The sequence below is a fragment of the Solea senegalensis genome, linkage group LG10 (assembly GCF_019176455.1).
Source record: "Solea senegalensis isolate Sse05_10M linkage group LG10, IFAPA_SoseM_1, whole genome shotgun sequence".
Classification (NCBI taxonomy): domain Eukaryota; kingdom Metazoa; phylum Chordata; class Actinopteri; order Pleuronectiformes; family Soleidae; genus Solea; species Solea senegalensis.
The window spans coordinates 21,354,335-21,373,250 of NC_058030.1; the positions used below are offsets into that span (position 1 = coordinate 21,354,335).

The following is an 18,916-nucleotide window of genomic DNA, read 5'->3' on the forward strand; positions in this document are numbered from 1 at the left end:
TGGAAAAAGAAATGAAACACAGCAGTGTGGGATTACTTTAGATGTCTCATAAACAAAGGTGGAATTGTCCCAGAGGCCGGAAAAAAACCCCAGCAGCTCGCTAAATATGTGTACACAGAATTGTCTGCCAGAAGAAGACACACATTAAAAAGGTTTGCTATGAAAACACCATCAAGTTCAGTATGTGTCCAATGTATACCCTGGAAATGTGTCAGCGTTGTCTGTCTGTCTGTACTGTACTGTATCTGCTTATTTGCAAAGAAATAACCACTGACCCTCAGTTTCACACCCCACAACAACAGCAATGAGCATTAAAGGCATAATGTTGCTGTTTTCTTTCAGGAAAGCTGTGCACGAGTTCTCCTCTTCAGAGGGGCCAATAAAGAAGTCAAGAACTACAACAGCCAGACTGCCTTTCAGGTGTGTGTGTTCTTTATGCTGTAGCTTATGTTTGCATAGACACAAGTAATTGGAATAAAAGCCTGGTCAGAATAAAAAATATGTTGTGTAAACATGCCAATCCGAAAATGACCACAAGAGGGCTGGTGTTCCTATAAAAGTAGATCTGATCATGACTTCCTGGCTATCACGTGTCCGATTTTACGTAAACTTAACGTCCATCCTTCCATTTTCATTTATTTTTTGTTACTGCTGTATTTTCATTCCAAAAATAAACAATAATGAACAGACACGAGTGTCACAGATGTGGAAGAGGAAGAAAATGAGACGGATAGTGGACAATGAGGGGATGAGCAGACTATGGAAGTGAAGCTTCTTCTCCAGCTTTGACGTCAACGGAATTAGACAACACTGCGCATGTCAAAATAGTCCATTCCACTGAACAAATCTCCTCTGAATGAAGACATTTTGCACGTGTAGACTTTGCTACTGGGTCTGGCATCTATGTCATAGATCAGGGGTCTGAAACTCAAATGACCTGTGGGCCACCGAGTGTCTCGTCTGGTCAGTCGGGGGCCAGTCAAGCCATCTTTTTTGGTAAACAACAGTTGTGGTGGACGATATGAGCTCAAAATGATATATCAATATGCCGTATTGATTCCTTTTTTATATGTGCTTTATTGCCTTGTGTGAGCTTTTTTGTCTTTTACTTATTCTGTCTTTTACCCATTATTCTGTACAGCACTTGGTCCACTGTGTTTGTTTTGAAGTGCTTTACAAATAAAGTTGGATTGGATTGGATCATTTCAAAATAAAAGTGCTTGTTTTGATATGCCACGATATTAAACAACTTATTTATGCAAAATGAATCTATTAATTAAAAAGAAAACATACAGAAATGACTCGTTACAACTTGATAATTGCCAACAAGTACCGATTTTACACATGTCGTACAAATAAGAAAACCCAAATACATGGAAATGAAATGTATTTGTTTCTAGTTATTTCTAACCTGATCTTGTGTCTTTTCCCCCCTCTTCCAGGTGGCTATTATAGCAGGAAACTTTGATCTGGCTGAAATCATAAAGGTCCACAAAGTATCAGATGTTGGTAAGTTAACAGCAATGGTAGTAAAGTGTACATCAGCAAATAAGCAGCCTGTGGCCAAGTGAAGGGGGAATTGCTCCTGTATCCACAGGGCAAACCCTGAAAGGTTCCCCCTGAGCAAGGTACCCAACCCCACTTGCATCCCAGGCTCCCACTTTGTGTGTTTACTACTGCTGTGTAATAAGGAGGGGTTAGCTGCTGGAGTAAAGTTTACCATTACTGGTCAGTGTGTGCAAAAGGAAAAGAGACAGCGATGTAATGGCTGTGGAGAACATTCCAGGTGCTTGTTTGATCCCTGCTGTGAGCAGAGTCTCTGTGACATGAAAAGGAACACTCTGCCATCTACTGTGGACGGGATGCAATGCCCTCCTTTTACATTATCAAGTACAGTAATGTTGTTTACATAATGTTATGCATTCATACCTTGTCATTATAAACAGTCAGTTATTCATTTATTTTTCAGTTTATTTAAGATGGAAAATGCATATGAATCAGTATGTCTGTAAATAACGACAGCGTTGGCCTTAAAGGGCAAATCTGTCGTCCACAATCTGATGAAAATAATCACAAAATGAAAAAAAAACACTGCAATATTAATAAGAATATGTGACGGCAGCAGAGCATTACACAGCACGCACAATATCAGTATTAGTATTGTATGGTATCAGTATGCAGTAGGATTATTGTGTAATATTTGTATAGTAGATGGTTTATCCATTCATGATGTGACATGACATGCTCCGATGATTGTCATTAATACTATGATCACTGATAGTTTGATCATCATGTGACGCATGTGTTAGTGTGCTCTCACTTCAGATGATTAGCATCATAGATGTCTGACTTCTGTCTCTGTCCTCTCAGTACCTTTCAGGGAGACGCCGTCCTACACCAGCCGCCGTCGTGTGATTCCCGGCCCCCTGCCCTCACCACGTTCCTTGCTCCGATCTGCGAGTGATAACAACCTGAACGGGGACCACGATCACATCCGCGGTCCGGCCCCTCGAGAGACACGCGGCCGCCAGGGTCACTCCCCTGTCCCCTCGCTGCGCAGTCTGCCAGCTCTCGGGCAGCAGCACAGCAGCCTCGGAGAGGTAAGAGGTAGAGGAAGACTGGATTATCATCTGTGTCTGTACACTGTAGCTCTGAGGGTAGAGGAAACTACACCGTAAAATATTTGTACATTAAGAGTAAATCACTCGCTGCTAGTTGTATTACTTTCACAGCAGATTACATTACTAGATAGATAGATATTTTAATTTATCTTCATTGTAATCTTGTCATGCAGTGTCAAGCTTTTTTAATTATTCTCTTGTATATATTCTGTAGTTTACTGTAAATTCAAAGTAATTATGCCATATACTATTTCATTATCAGTATTTTTCTACATAATAGACAGTTTACTGTGTCCTCACTGTTATGCCACAGTACTGTGATTAGCAGTGTGTCCCTTTATGAAGAAACATTAGCTGTAAAATCAAAGTACCCTCACCTGAAGTACAATAAAACAGACAAATGCAGTATTATATTGTGAATTATCACAGTTAAACCCTGTGAAATGACAACTCCTGGAAATAATTTACATTCATAGTGAAGGAAATAAATTAGAGGTGGATAACTGAAAGGGCTGAACAATTCACAGTTTGAAACCACGCAATCGACAAATTGCAAAGGTTACAATTGAATGCAAAATTGCAATGTTTAAAAGTTAAAGACAATTCATATAAGGGCTGCAACTAAGGATTATTTTCATAATTGATTGATCTGTCGATTATGTTGATTGGTGTTTCCCAAACTGCAACATTTTTTTAATGATATTGAGCAAAGAAATGAGAAAATGTTCACATTTAAGAAGCAATAAATTAACAACCAGTTAATTGATTATCAGAATAGTTGGGAATTGATTTCGTTGCAGCTCTAATTCATGTCTTTAGTTTCTCATCTATACCACAGTAAATACTGAAGCATTGAAGTTTTACTGCTAATCATATCACAGTTACAACATGTGTCCGAAGAAATGCATTTAACCCAAATGGTTCAGCCCAGATAATTTGAAACGATCACACTGATGAAAGCCGTCTGTGTGAGGAATGCAATCTTGTCCGCATGCATATGATTCCTCTGTTCTGTCACATGTCAGAGTCGTCATGGTGAGATGCCTGACAGCAGTCTCCAGAGCACCGGCAGCTCCAGATCCTCGCATTCCCGCTCGCCTTCACTACATCACATGCATGAGGAGGACAAGCCCGTTCCCAGAAGGTCCCACAGCCATGGCTACCCTCACGGACATGGACCTCGTGGTAGACTCAGGTCTGTAAGATTCTCTTTAACCTCAATTTCAGATGTTACTTATTTTATTTAAAAGAATGAATTTAAAAACATACATATCCTGCTACTTTATATCTAATATAGAGGACTACATGTTACAAGCATGATTATAATATAGTCTAACAGATGCTTAGACCATATATATAAAAAGTGTACGTAGTCTCCTGGGTGCAAAATGAACAGTTTCACTAGTGACATGTCAGTTTTTGAAACCAGAAAGACAAAATGGACATGATCTTCTATTTAAGAAGAGCTGAAACTAATGATTGAGATCAATAACTCCTCTGGAAAATGTTTACTGACATTATAAATCAATTGAGGTTGCTTTTTAGTTACAGATTATGAGCAGAGGTGGCTTTTTGGGACTCATTGACGTCTTCCATTACGACAGTTTACACCAAGGGTGTCAAACCCATTTTAGTTCAGGGGTCACATACATCGCAATTTGATCGCAGTGGGCCGGACCAGTAAAATAATACCATAATAACCTATAAACAACAACGTTTAATTTCCAGGTCACTTCCTTCCTGGCTGCACTCTATATCGCAACCTTGCCAATTAGTGATTGTTTGCTCATCTATGATTATTTTGTTTATTTATTGTACTATTGGTTATTTGAACTCTGCTTAAAGATCATCATTCTTGTTTATCTATTTATTTTTATGTTCTTCCATGCTTTGGGAGTTTAAAGGCATCTCTGGGTTTGTCAGACACATTTATTGTGCTACTCAATGACAATAAAGTGCTTGAAAAGGTTTTGACTGACACATCGATCACAGTAAGAGATCTTTTTTTGGAAATGTGTTATAGTCATTGTTTGGCCCATGATCTTGTCAGGGTGTGAGAACAGTAATAGCTGTGTCTGGCATAGACAACAGACATGGTAATGCAACAGGCTGGGGCTGACGTGTTAAATCTGTACTGTTATAGGTGGACAGAGTGAACATGACATGCACCCAAATCTGTGTGTGTGTGTGTGTGTGGAAACGTTTAAACGTACACCCACGTGCTCATAGCTGTGTGCATGGGTGTCTTCACAGTTCAGAGAGAGACAGATGGAAAGAGGCTAATAATGATCACCATGGGGACCAATTGAAGCCTGCCAAGTGTGTGTATGTCGGTGTGTGTAAGAGAGACTGAGAGACAGAGAATGCAATACTGAGATCATGGCTGTGAGTAATGTCATCAGTGCAGCAGCTTGTCACTTGACTCATGCTTTAATCCACAGATGTAGATGTGCTGGGTGCTGGAACAAACCTGCTACACCAGATCATTAGACAAACTGTGCTGTAAACGAGGCCTGTGATCACAGCTCAGAGCAGAAGCCTGTGATGGTCCACTGACACGTGGGACCTCACCTCACGCCCAGTTCACACATAGACAGGTGTTATTGAAAACACAGCTTTGTGCTTTTCAGTGTATTTTGGCCTTTCATACAAATGCTAACTGTGGGTTAGCGCTCTGAAAGCACACATTGTGAAACTAACACCTCTGCCAGCTTGTAGATTTTCACAATCTCTGTTCACAATGTAAAGGATTTTTGTCTTATAACGTCTAATTGTGCACCTGTGTCTCCTCCGCTTGTGTACATGAGGTGAGGTGAATAATGGTGTCAGACATCGGCAAGCCTGTGCTAGTGTTAGCTTTTCTGAATGGACTTTTAACATTACAAGGACACAGTTAATATACAGTGCATTTTGTCTACAGGAACAGATAATGATATTTTCATCGTCAGAATTACTGTTACATCGCCACCTGTTGACTTTGCATGCTTTCAACACAACTTAATTGTGGGTTTTTGTGGTTTTAAGTAAGATGTTTATGAGAACTTATTGTCTTTGGACATGATTCATTTTAAAACCAGAGGAGGGGAAACCTCAGTTTACTAAAAAAAAAAAAAAGACTCACCTACATGTGGGTACATGCGGACTCAGCCTTATACCCGAGGCAAAGCAGCAGAGAGTGATTGTACTTTTGAACAAAAACCTGATCTGAAAGCACAATATTTTACCATTATTTTTACAGATACACGACATAGGCAGGTGCACAACTCACTCTGTGCTTGTTATTCACAAAATCCCAAAATGAGTCAGTTCGCACTGCAGCAAAGTGGAAATGCACCTGGCTTTTAAAGGTAATGGGCACTGACGGTCACACATTCATTTAGAGACTAAATACAAACCCTCACCTTGTGCAGAGACTTGTTTCTAAATTGCTTTTCGACATGCCGTATTTGTGCATAGGTTAATAAAATCAAAACTTTTGTCATAGACACACATATAACATGACTGCGCATGCACTGTGAATGCACTGTGTGTCGGCGTGAAACAGCCTGATGTCTGACAGGGGAACTGTATTACAGACACAGCTGTAGCTGTACACAGCTCTCCTCTAATACTCTGCTGTCACTTTACTCCATCCATCAAACACTCTCCGCGCTTCTGCTTGCTCTCATTTTGTACCTTTCATCCTGTCTCTCACACACACTCAAACACATGCACACGGTGCCATTAATCTTTAAAAGCCAGAAAGCAGCCAGAATCCTCAATTACATCATGTAACTGCAAATATCAGACGGCATTAAACATAAAGGTCTTTAGTGTTCCATCTGAAATTGGATTATATGAAGTGGACTCGGTCCATTCATACATTTATGCTGCAGTAAACACCTTTCTGTCATGTATACCTGTGCAGTCAGTGCATCTACCTCTGCTGCATCTGACACTTTATTAGCAGAAACATTTGCGGTGCTGCTGCATGGTAACGTGCAGATTGTGCTGATGAGACTATGAAGTAAATGAATGGCTAGAGGAAAGAAAAGTTAGGTGTGTCCGCTGTGTCCTGGCCTAAATGACTGTCTGCACACGGGGAGTTGTTCCTCTGTGTGCATTAGCCTTACACCAGGTGCTCAAGTGAGGTGAATGTATAAAAAGACAAAAAAAACAAGCAGCTGGTCCCCATGATCAGAACCCACACCCAAATGAGACTGATACTGTCCTTGAATATTTCCTCTCTCGCTCTCTTTTTCTCACTGTCACCTTCTGTTTATGCCCAGGGTAACTCTTGGAGCATCATGGGTACTGGGAGAGTGTGAAATTAGCTTGGCTGGTCAACAGCCTGCTCAGTGGCAGCAGACTCCAGCAGGTTCCTGTAGCACACACCAACACTTGCTCTTGCTTTTTTTTTCTTCTTCATAGAACAGCACAGAAACACATTATTAAACATTCAAGTTATGTTTAACCATTAGAATAATTGCCATGAAGCAGGGATCAGCAAGTAAACTACAAGTGTTTTTTAAGCAGTTGGCCAAAACGTTTAATCTAATCTGACATTCTTCTAGCTATTCAATCATGTATGAAATGGGAAGGGACAGTCATTGAATAGACACATACTGACATAAAGTCTACCACAACTTTTATCTGTGATAGTGGGAGGAGTTTGTTTGTGCTAGTGTCCGCACAGTAATGACGGCATCTCATCACGTGTGTGTTGAGGTCTGTTGTGCCGCTGCTGTCTGGGCATCTGAGCAGGAGAGTGACAACAGAATCCGTGGACATCAGAGGGTAGTGGATGGATTGACTCTTGCTTGAGTGCAATGACACAGTCCATTTGTCCATAAAACACTGAAAAGTTACTGGTGAGTAGCGGCAACAAGTTGCGCCAGTGTCCACCAACTTGTGACGAGCCATTTTGCGAAAAATAACATGAGCGGCACCTTATCTCTCGCTCCATTTGTGTCCTCACTAGCATCTGAAAAGTTGATGTGTGAGGAAGAATCAGGCATCAGGAAGCACCATAGGTAGTCGTGAGTAATGAGCATTATTTCTCATCAGTCCACTCCACTCATATGCTCTTGCTGTGGTACATCACGCATGGAGCTTACACCTTGTCTGCTTTTCAGCATCTTCTGCCAGTCATTCTGAGCCAGTATGGTAATCACAACAGCCTCGATGTCCTTCATTTTAACCATTTCCTCTAGCTGTTTCTGCAATAGCCAGCTCTGAAGTGTAATCCTTACAGCATGTGAGTTCTGCCCTTGGGTCTCCTCCAGTTTGACATGTTTTACTCTGAGGTGTTCTGCATATCGAACTCCTCCTCGTCCCTAAGGCTTAGCCTGGAAACCTTTAGAAGGGACCACATTTGTCCTTATAGCCGCGATCTCCTGCTTTCTGTCACTTCTCAGAACTCATGAGCAAAGGTAAAGACTGCTGTTTAGTTTATTCCTCTTGTTTCATCAATAAATGCATAGACATAATGTATTCAGTAAACTTGTTTTTATCTCTTTTGTCTGTGATATTTCATGATGGTTTTTTTAAATGATCATTGCTGTCTGTAAAATGACATTGACACGGTTGAGATGGTTTGGTCACGTGCAGAGGAGGGACAGTGATTATATTGGACAGAGGATGTTGACGATGGAGCTGGCGGGCAGGAGGAAAAGAGGAAGAACACAGACAAGGTTTATGGATGTTATGAAGGAGGACATGAGGACAGTTGGTGTAACAGAGGAGGACACAAGGGAGAGGACAAGATGGAGGCAGATAATGCACGTTAGCAACCCGTAAAGGGAGAAGGTTGCTGATTTGGATCCCCGTTTGGCCCGAGGTCCTTTCTTTGTGGAGTTTGCATGTTTTCTGCGGGTATTTCATTAGGTTTATTGGACACTATAAACTAAATAGGTGAGTGTGTGAGTGAATTATACCCCGCCTTCCATACCATGTCAGCTGGGATTGGCTCGAGGTCCCTCCGTGACCTTCAAGTGTAGGATAAAGTAGGATTGAGCTGAAGTTCAGAGTTGTTCACGACAACTGACAATTTCTTCTCATGTTTTGTTTTGTCTAAATCTATCCAGAATACACAGATGTGCTGCTCAGCACCTCTCTCTACCTTCTGCATTATACTTCCTGCTTCCTACACATACTTCCTGCCATAAACCCCGACTGACAGAGCATACATTCATTCCAGTGTTGCAATTCAAGGAGACTTATGATCATTAAGATGTTCAGTGTAGTGCTGATTGTGACTGTGTGTATAATGGGCCTCAACTTACCTTAGAGAGCCGGGCTATTTGAGTGAAAAAAGTAATTTACTTTAGACAGCAAGGCAGTCATGTGAGAAAAGTCTGCATCTCCAGTGTGTAATATGGAGTATATAGTACGGAGTCAGTCTCCACCTAACCTAACCTTGACCTAGGATTCACACCAGTGACTGGGGTTGATGCTAATCCACCATTAAGCAAATAAATAAAAAAGAATCTGTGCCAAGGTTGTTTTTTTACATGCACAACATAGAGGTAATGCACTCCTTTCAAGATGTTACTCAAATGTGAGAATAGTGGAAGTAAATAGTCAACTGGGGCCATAAACATTGTATTTGTAGAAAACAAATGGACTGTGAGAGATCTGGGTTCATATTGACTTCTTAGTTCATTTTTATGCTTTATACTTTATTTCCTCTGTTACAGTGGAATAGCTAGTGTCCTAGGAAACGGTGGAGCCTGGAGTCCGCGTTTAGAACTTTATCTGTGTGTGTGTGTGTGTGTGTGTGTGTGTGTGTGTCTGCATGTGTCTGCATGTGATGAGTCCTACATCTGTATCTTTTAATGAGACACAGTGAAACAAAAGGGAAGGCAAAAAACTTGCAGCCAAACAAATTCTACCAGATAAAAAAATACTTTGTGTCAGTGCAGCACATGTTTGCACATGTTTGCATTTGTAAAAATATGTAAAATAATGTTTGTGATTGGTCAGATACTGAAAACGTGTAAGAATTGAACAGATACCTTATCCAGGGGTCTAATGACTTAAATCTGGGTTATACAAAAAGGTTTCAATTGCATTCACTAATATATCTTAACATGACATCTTTAATTTCACCTCTGACATGTGATTTGTTTCTTTATTCATCTATAATCTCTCTTTCCAGTCCAGTTGCGGCACACTCCACACCACAGTAACCATGCATGCTTGCTTGAGGGTAATGCAAGGAGGTTCGTTGGTAGCCACACAGCATACAAATGAGGGTGAACTCCAGGCAAGAATTCACCACGACTGGATTAGAATGTGGGATCAAGTGTAGAACTCACGCTGACCCTCATTTTACTTTCAATGGAACTGTGGTCATATACATACACATTACAACAGTATAATGTAGGTCTAAAACCATCCATATCAGTTAGCCTGCAACTAACCTTAAACCATTAGCCCTTTGAGGTCAAATGAATCTTAAAGGCTAAATAAACCCTCTCTTTTGAAGCTAACGCCATCCAATGGCTGATTTTGAAAAATGTCAAGAAGTGAGGGAGAGTGGGGAGCAGTGCATGGGGCGTGGTCTGGTAATGAAATCTGACACTGAGTTGCAGATGTGTGAGGTTCTCAGTGAGATGAGACAGTCAATCACCTGCACAACACTTCAAGTGGTGGAGAGAGACAAAAGCGACAAAACAACACTTCCAGGGGGAGGAGCCTGGGACAACGAGCCTCACTCTGATTAGACAAAGAAGGCGATGAAAGCTTGTACCAGTGATGTAAAAGTGGACTAAGAAAGCCAATGGCAAAATCTGAATGCAGTAACTGGTGTTTGACCAGAGAAGCAGTAGATAGGCCAATTTTTATCACATGTATAATTTCAATACTTGCACCAAGATCAATGAATAATATTACTAGATACACATATACTGTACACTTGGTTACACTGTAAAGCCAGTCAAAATGTCCTCACTCTCTCAAAATATCGTAGTGACGTAAAGCAAGAATACCCAAGTTTAATTAAGGCCTGTCATCAACTTAATTAGTTACAGCTGATACAAAGAAGCAAGATTTGATGACTGATGACAGTGACGCTCAGCACCGTCAGAACAATGAGAAGCTGCAGCTGAGTGTCTCCTTCTCTGCATTGCTAATAATAATGATTTTTGTCAATGAGCCTAGTAACCTTTAGCTTGCCTATTAAGTCCTTTAGGGCTAGGTTAGGGTCCAAGTGCATTCAGGGAGTGACCAAGCAGTGGGAAAGTGGCAGCAGTGCATGGTTCATGCATGTTTTGTTTTTTTTCTCTAATGAATTGGGTTTGTTTTGAGCTTAATATGCAGTAAACCATTCAGCGTTCCAACTACTATTGCCTTAAAAAGTAAATCTGTCTCAGTAAACTGTAACTGGGCATTCATGTCAATTTTGATTCATGTCAATAACAGTGAACTACTTTTTGTTGGTCCAAACGGAGCATGTTTGCGGAGCAGACTGATGAGAATTAAAAGCTCATGTCTCACAAAGCTGTTCACTGACGTTGCTGACCGCTCTGTGATAGCTGTTCACTCTGGTCACTATCCAGAGAAAAAGAATGTGGATTCCTCCATGGTCAGGTGTTTTAAAGCATGCCTTTCAGCAGGTGCACAACTTTAAGTAACAGGTGGTAAATGTCATGGAAGTCAAATGCATCTTTGATCACCAGCTGCTGCTGAAGCTTCTTCTAACTGTACAGATGTTCAGATGTGTCAGGTGTCAGTGTTTGTCTGCACGTGTGTGCGTGTGTGTGTCTTTGTCACAGACAGCAACCGGGAGAGAGAGTGTTAGAGCTGCCGTAACATGTAATAATGTAATTTTCACGATTACAAAAAGAAATCTTGTGTCGATCAGTGAGGGCTTCCATCCTCCTCCTGTTCCTCACACAAGCCTCAGGTGCTGATGAGAGCAAAATTATAGTGAGATGAGGCGAGAGATAAGGTGCTGCTTATGTTATTTTTTTCACATGTCACTCCATGGTCCGGTCAAAACCTCAGCTCCTGCTCTACTCTGGGTCAAAAGAACAGTCACGTTCTGCTACATTAAGAGAGCACTGCATCTCTGACTATACCTCATTTTCAAACCAACGTAGTCATGTGCATTTTGATGTTTCATGTGTTTTTTTTATTTTCTTTATAAACACACTGGCTATTTTGCACTGGGTGGCAGAGAAGGCCCTCATGTGTCCACCCAATGATCACCAGTTTGGCTGAAGAGAGCACGTACGTCCAGGCTGTGAACATAACCTCACAGTAGGAGTATGAGGTGGCAAAAATGTGTGGAGGAGGCAGATTAGAGTCATTGAAGTAGATTGCCTGAGGAGATGTATTTTTTTTAAGTTGTTTGTGTTACTTTGACACAGCCTCATCTCCCTACTACTCCAGCCTTCCATCCTCCTCTCTGTGTGCAGCTGATGATTTCAGTGCCAGCGCTCAGACATTAACATGCGGCAGCCATCCCGGCCCCTCAGTCCCTGCGGTAATTGGAAAGCCGTCAGCAAGCCGTTGTTTCGATGGAGAGATGGACAGAGAAAGAGAGCCTGAGTGAGATGGGAGAACAACAGTAGCAATAACAAGTTGGAGAAAGAAGGAGACAAACAAGGCTTGAAATGAGGGACAGAGGAGTGTGGAGGATGGAGAAAGAGGGGGAAAGGGCACACGAGGGGTTGAATCATGAATGAAAAAAAAATGCAAAACACGCGTGGGGGAACAGCAAGAGATTGAAATGAAGTAAAAAGAGATGGATGTTTAGTCAACTTAAGAGGTTTCTATAAATTTGTTGTCTTTCAAGGAAATATTGTTGAGAATTTAACATCAAGTGTCAGTTCAGTGCTTAATCAAGTCGCTCTTCACAGTAATATTATATATATATGTATATATATATATATATGTGCATATATGTATGTAATAAGCAAATTCCAGATCAGGTAATCATGAACATCTGTTAAACACGACATGTACTTATAAGCTGCCACAGCACAACCAGCAGAATAGTAGTGAATGCAACTTACACAGCAAAGTAGTGATGAATGAAGAATGGGCGGAGCAGAACCGCTGCTGTATTAGAATTCACCACCAGAGAGAGAGAGAGAGAGAGACAGAGAGACAGAGAGCGAGAGAGAGAGATGCAATGCGAATAAATGCTGAGACTAAAAGGAATAAGAGGCTGAAATGGAAGCAAGAGAATGACAGAGAGAGGAGGGGATTCAAGGCAAAACAAAACAGGGAGGAGCGACAATTAAACCAAATGGGCTGGAGCATCCCCCCGCCCCACTGCACACAAGTATGCAAACACACACACACACACACACACACACAAACAAAGACAGATGTGCACATACGGACACTCACAGCCTGCCTGAGGAAGCCATGGCGCATGCACGCTTGCACACAGACAGGCAGGAGATCAATCGTGCTCTGAGCCGAGCACGCTTGTGTGTATGTCAGCGTTGTGTTAGTGACATGCTGTTGGTGGCGTATGCCATGCTAACGGAGGTGCAATCTTAGCAGAAGTGAGGGGGGAGCAGTCTGTGTATGTGCATGTGCGCACGGCTAGAATGCACATAGAAGGCTTGTGCTGTGTGAGTGTGAGCGAGCCGTCAAAGGGGAGGGGAGCCACGGAGCGCAGTAACAGCAGCATCACTGGAGTGTGTGTGAGCAGTGGGAGTGTGTGCGTGTGTGTTAGAGGGGTGGAGGGGAGAGGAGAGGCAGACACGGCGGGACTCCCGGGAGAAGGAGCGGGGAGTCGGGGAGTAGACCCAGCCTCTCTCCTCCACAGCAGGAGAACCAGGACCCAAGGACAATGAGAGGTCTGTAGCCCAGCCTGGACCTACTGGATCTGGGGACACACAGGGATCTCTGTCCCTCCCTGGAGGGGGCTACTGCTGGAACCCTGAGTCGGGATGTGTTTTACTGAGGGGAGCCTCCACTTGGATTTGACAGACCCACACAGAAGGAAACTGTGCAAGCCCTCTTACCATTAAATATTACTGCTTCTACATGTGTTAGGATGCAGGTTAGAGGGGAGAGATAAAAGAGAGTGAGGGTTAAAGGGAGCAACAAGGATTTTCTCTGTGCTATTAAGAGAGGGAATAAGAAGGGGGGGTTGGGAGGAGTGTACTCTCCTCTCATGACTCTCCCATGGACTGACTGTTAAGTGCTGATCAGCAGGCAAAAAGGGACTGGTTAATGAATCCCTCCCTGGCCACCATAACAACCAGGGGGAGCCACCAGGTCGCTGTCCCACTGACGACCATGTCGGTGACCACGGCTTTCAGCTACCAGCTCCCTGGAATCACCACAGTAACATATGTGTTTGTTTACAGCCCCGGCTCAGTGCAGCGAGACCCAAGCCCCCCTCACCATACCCCTCCAGCGTTGACAGGCCCCCGTGGGCCAAAAAGGAAACTCTACAGTGCTGTCCCAGGACGTACCTTCATTGTGGTTAAACCCTACACACCACAGGGGGAGGGAGAAATCCAGCTGAACCGTGGAGAGAGGGTCAAAGGTAGGTTGTCTATCATTACCTACTACCAACAACTTTGTGACACTATAACTACTAATCTATGCTTCATACCTGTCATCACCACTAATGATTCCCTGTGAACTCCATGGCTTCATGTAGTGGGGTGTGTTGCAGAATCAAAAAGCAGACATTCCTATGCTGATACTTCACCATTCCTTCACTGTGATTTTCACTGCACAGGACTTATATAATACCCCAACCTGGAAGTCATTTCAGTGTCTTTGAACTTGACATTGTGATCTACCATTCACTGCCATTCACTTTGTAAATATGCTGTTCTGTGCTTTACATGGAGTTGCCGTGGCTTTGCTTTCATGTGTTTGTGTGTGTGTGTGTGTGTGTGTGCTTTTGTCCCCATCCATGCTTCACTCAAGACTATGACTGTAATGACGTAGAAGGTAAACTCCATAATATTCTTCTCACCCCTGTATCTCTCCCATGTATCTCAGTGTGCTCAACCTTACACCTGCAGTGTAGCACTTATTTCCTGCCCCTGTTTGAATCCACTTGAGATGTGTTGACAATCTCAGTAGAAGTCTGTGATCACTTCAAGGAGAGGGCATGCAAATTCAAACGATTGCTTATCGTTGTTGGTATGCATACCACTCTCCTTTCTCCTCTGTGAAAGTGCTTCTCCCTGAACGAACAAGTACTTTTCTCCCTCCTGGTATCACCTGTGCACAGAGCCCCAGCTCCACACTGACCCCCCACAAGTCCACCCACCCTACATCCTGCTTCATCACATACCTCACAATATATTGATCATCACGGAATCATTGTAACATGATATTATTGGTATCGTGGACCATATGTCGTTTGGTACCATGTGATTCCGACTGATGTTATTGCTAACTTGCGTCGCAGCTATTGACCATTGTACTGTCATCAGGTCTATTAGATCCATATTGCACAGTGTATAAGGATCTAAGATCACTAAAATCTCACAGTCTGCAGGAGGCATTCAACAACAAACAACATACTAACAGATATGGCTCAATACCATTTTTTTCTGTCCAATACAATACAGCTACCAAGTCTTAAATTTCGTCTGATGCCAACGTCAGTCCAATTTAGTCTTTTAATCAAATTGGCTGTTAATACACTGCTGATGCATTGACCACCGATGACCATAAACATCATGCTCAATCTGTGTGCCAGACCTTTCCAGCCCTCCCTCACATCCTTGTCACATGATGTTGGTGGACATCTTTTTTTACAGCATGTTACCTGTGTTTATTGAAGCATTTGCAGGATATATCAGGGTTTGTTTTTTTCTTTTCCCCATATTTCACCTGGATATTTTGGTCCTTTGCCAGATGTTTTGTGTCCCGGCCTCTCTGTCCTCATATAACCTTGCCAGCAGACCTCCTCCTGTACTGTATACTTTGATGCCACTACTATTTTTCTTTTTTATGGAATACACTGTGCTGAGCTATTGAAACGGGTGATAAACAATCCAGACTAAACAATTCTCTACTCATGTTTCTGCTGAATGTTGCTGCATTGTCTCAATACTGTGATGTATACTAATGTTGACACAAATGTTATCAGAAATGTGATGAATCAACAGCAGACACTATGCCTCCATCTACTGAATGGATCTGCTGTCACAGCAGCCAAATCCATATGCCTGCCACTAATGTGAACACGGGGTTTTGCCGTTCGTCCATGTTGGCAAGGCAGGAAACGAGCTCACAGTCACGTTGCTGCCAGCACCATGGCCTAGCCAACTGAACCATCTGGCACCGTTATGCAAAACTGACCATCAAAACCACGATGCATGTTGCATTCAATGCCTCAGTAGTTCTGTGATATAATCCGAGAAATACAATTCAATTCTAATTCAGATGGACAGTTCATGGTCTATGTCAAGACTTTGCTTTGAGAACCACATTTTGTGCAGTGTATTTTATGTAGTCCTAGCAGGGACTGACCAGTCCTCCTGGTGCACAGAGAGGCCAAGCTTGAGAAGCTACTTCCTGTAGGGATGGATGACCCTTGGTTTGAAACATAATGCATTTCATCTAATCTGCATTCATAAATGGATGAGTTGCTAACTGTAATAGAGCTCATTTGCAATGGAGGACAAGACGATATAAGGCAAATGAAAGAGGGAAAGGGGATTTATTTCTTTAACATTCCCCGACTTATCCTCCTTCAAGGTGACAAACAAATCACAGTTATAGATTCTGGAATGTCAGCTGAGGCCAGGAGTAGCTCCCCCTCCTCTTTCTGCATGTGTACTTGTACTTCTTACCTCTTTAGGACCTAAACTGGCATAAACACTATCCAAAACCTGGTCACAGTGAGTCAGAACATCATTTCTGATTAAGAAATTAAGATTATGATTAAAGCTTTGTTTAGGCTGTCCAACTGAATGGAAGTCAATGCAGTTTCCTCAGAAGAATATCTGAGCAAACCTGTGTGGTTGTGTGTGTGTGACTGTATTTGAATGAGCCTGTTTGTGTCCTTCAACTCAGATTTTGTTTTGAAATACAAATTATTATTGATGATTCACATATTGTGACATACCGTAATTACCCTGTATGTTCCCTTTCCCATCTGTCCCAAAACATGCTCACTCACACTTCTGAATACATTCATACAGTCATCTCTGTTCCTGTTAATGTTCTCACGTCCTTGTTAATCACCAGCTACACAGGAGGAACATCTGTATGACGAGATCAGACTGGGTAAATCTAACTGGATAATCTGCCTGTGTGTTTGTATCCATGCTTACCTACTCCGTGTAAATGTCATTACCCAATCTTTATTGGTTACAACCCACCATAAAAAGAGCGAAAGAAGAATAGACTATTTTAATTTGTATCAAATATATCAAAAAGCAACATGTACTGGTTTCATAATAACTATTAAAACAAAATATAACATCAAAACTTAATTAATAGAATGAAAGATATCATAAAATGCTATTTTATCGCTGAGTGTTATGGCGAAAGGTTTATACAGGAAGTAGTAAAAAGCCTAAATCAGTGGCTCTTATTTTGAAAGCCCGGTTGAAAGGACATGGTGCAAAATGTGATTGTTTCTGGTAATCCCTGTACCTGCCCTAAAATGTTTCGACAGCAAGTAGTCCTCTTTGCACATGTGCAGGACAAATTAGCTTTCCAGTACAAATTGGGTAATGGCAGTAACATTAGCATTACAGTTTTTTTAGCCTGCCTGGTATATTAGAAGTTGGGTACTATTGCATACCAGTGTGTGTACTGTACTTGGCATAATACTGTGTTCACACTGGACGTGACACTAATTCTTCATGGGGCGAGTTTACATACGTAGTCAATGTACAGACACGAGTAGGTGCGCTTCATGCTATCAGCGCGATCTAACCGTTCCAAGACTCGAGTTGAAAATGTTCAACTTTGGCGCAGAATCGCAGTGACCGAACAGCATTTAGATTCTCTGAATGAAAAACGTATCATTTTTGTGTGCGGGCATTCAGAGCTCTACGACACAAGTTGCTATTTGCACTCTTGTGGAAACGTCTGCAGACAAGAAACCGCGGTTATTTGTGGTTATTTATTTCCACAGGAGATAGAGTGCAACAATGTGTCTCATATTAGCCACGGTTCTCGATCCTGCGATGGGAAAATTTGTGTTTGGTGTGAACGCAGCAAATGACTGTAGTATGCTACAATACACGATTTATACTATATATATATGTATATATTGTGTATATATACATACATATATATATATATATATACATGAAAATATACAATATAGCTTTTTACCAACATTTTCCACAGCTCTTTGCTGTGGAAACACAACAGCTGGACTACTGTAACTTGAAATAGTCTATTAACACTTATTTGACTTACCCTTGAAGTCTCTATATTGTAATGCTAATTCATTCATCCGAGTAAAAGTAGAATTAGATGAACAACCAGAAAATAATTATCTTTAAAGATAAGCAGGAATATACAGTATATAGCATAGTACAGTAGTCTAGACACCCATTATGCACAGTGCTGTGATTTGTATGCACATAAAGAAATGAAATGACCCCCTTTTTTAACCAGTTGTGTATTAATTCTTATAATACATTATAGCAAACGTCCTGTGCATTGAAGACGATGAGGATTACTCTAATAACATTAACAATGACGATGAAGGTAAAATGAATGTCTTTTCTTTGTCATGTCATAAGAAGGATGACAAAGTGGGTACAACTGTAAATCATTAAGGAGACACAGTCATTCATTATTCCACAACCACAACTAAATCATGTTAATGTCTTGTGTTCCCTCTAATGACCTCAACAAATGATTTTTGAGTTGCCGATGTCGATCTGCACAATGAGCTAATGAAAATCTGCTTTTTCATCCTTCAATTTCACATAGTTTAGCACAGATCGATGCACATAGTGTGAAACCTGGTTGTAGATGAGCCTTAAAAACAGTATATGATTAGACTTAATAAAGTAGAGTCCCCACTGTTATGTTTTCTCCCACCTGTTTCCTCCACATTATCATTAAAGAATTTCCTTGGAGAAACTCCCAGTCATGACTCGCTGATTGTCAGTCTATTTTTCTCGCTGTCTGAGATCAATGTCTGTAGACAGCCGTCGTCTAGACAAACAAAGCAGGGTCATCTACATCCAGCTCTCCAAGCACACTGTTAGATTCAGGTAATGGGATCTGTTTGTTCTTCCTCACTCGCCCGCTGGACCAATGAACTCGAAAGCACTTGGTGTCACGCTGTATATTTGTGTGTGCATGTTGTTATCACTGTTTAAAAAAACACCAAACTGATTCTT

The 18,916-nt window shown here is 41.7% G+C and overlaps 1 protein-coding gene across 2 annotated transcripts in view; it reads left to right on the forward strand.

The window, feature by feature from the left end:
* shank3a (SH3 and multiple ankyrin repeat domains 3a) overlaps positions 1–18,916 on the forward strand; it is a 161,101-nt gene that overhangs the window by 77,687 nt on the left and 64,498 nt on the right. Inside the window, exons 8-15 of one of the 2 annotated variants that reach the window (XM_044035860.1) lie at positions 343–420; positions 1,443–1,509; positions 2,371–2,600; positions 3,647–3,816; positions 13,937–14,118; positions 14,511–14,534; positions 16,791–16,829; positions 18,210–18,272. In XM_044035860.1, coding sequence (XP_043891795.1) covers positions 343–420; positions 1,443–1,509; positions 2,371–2,600; positions 3,647–3,816; positions 13,937–14,118; positions 14,511–14,534; positions 16,791–16,829; positions 18,210–18,272 — 853 coding nt within the window. The remainder of the gene's footprint in view (positions 1–342; positions 421–1,442; positions 1,510–2,370; positions 2,601–3,646; positions 3,817–13,936; positions 14,119–14,510; positions 14,535–16,790; positions 16,830–18,209; positions 18,273–18,916) is intronic. The other variant, XM_044035861.1, reaches the window with a different exon arrangement.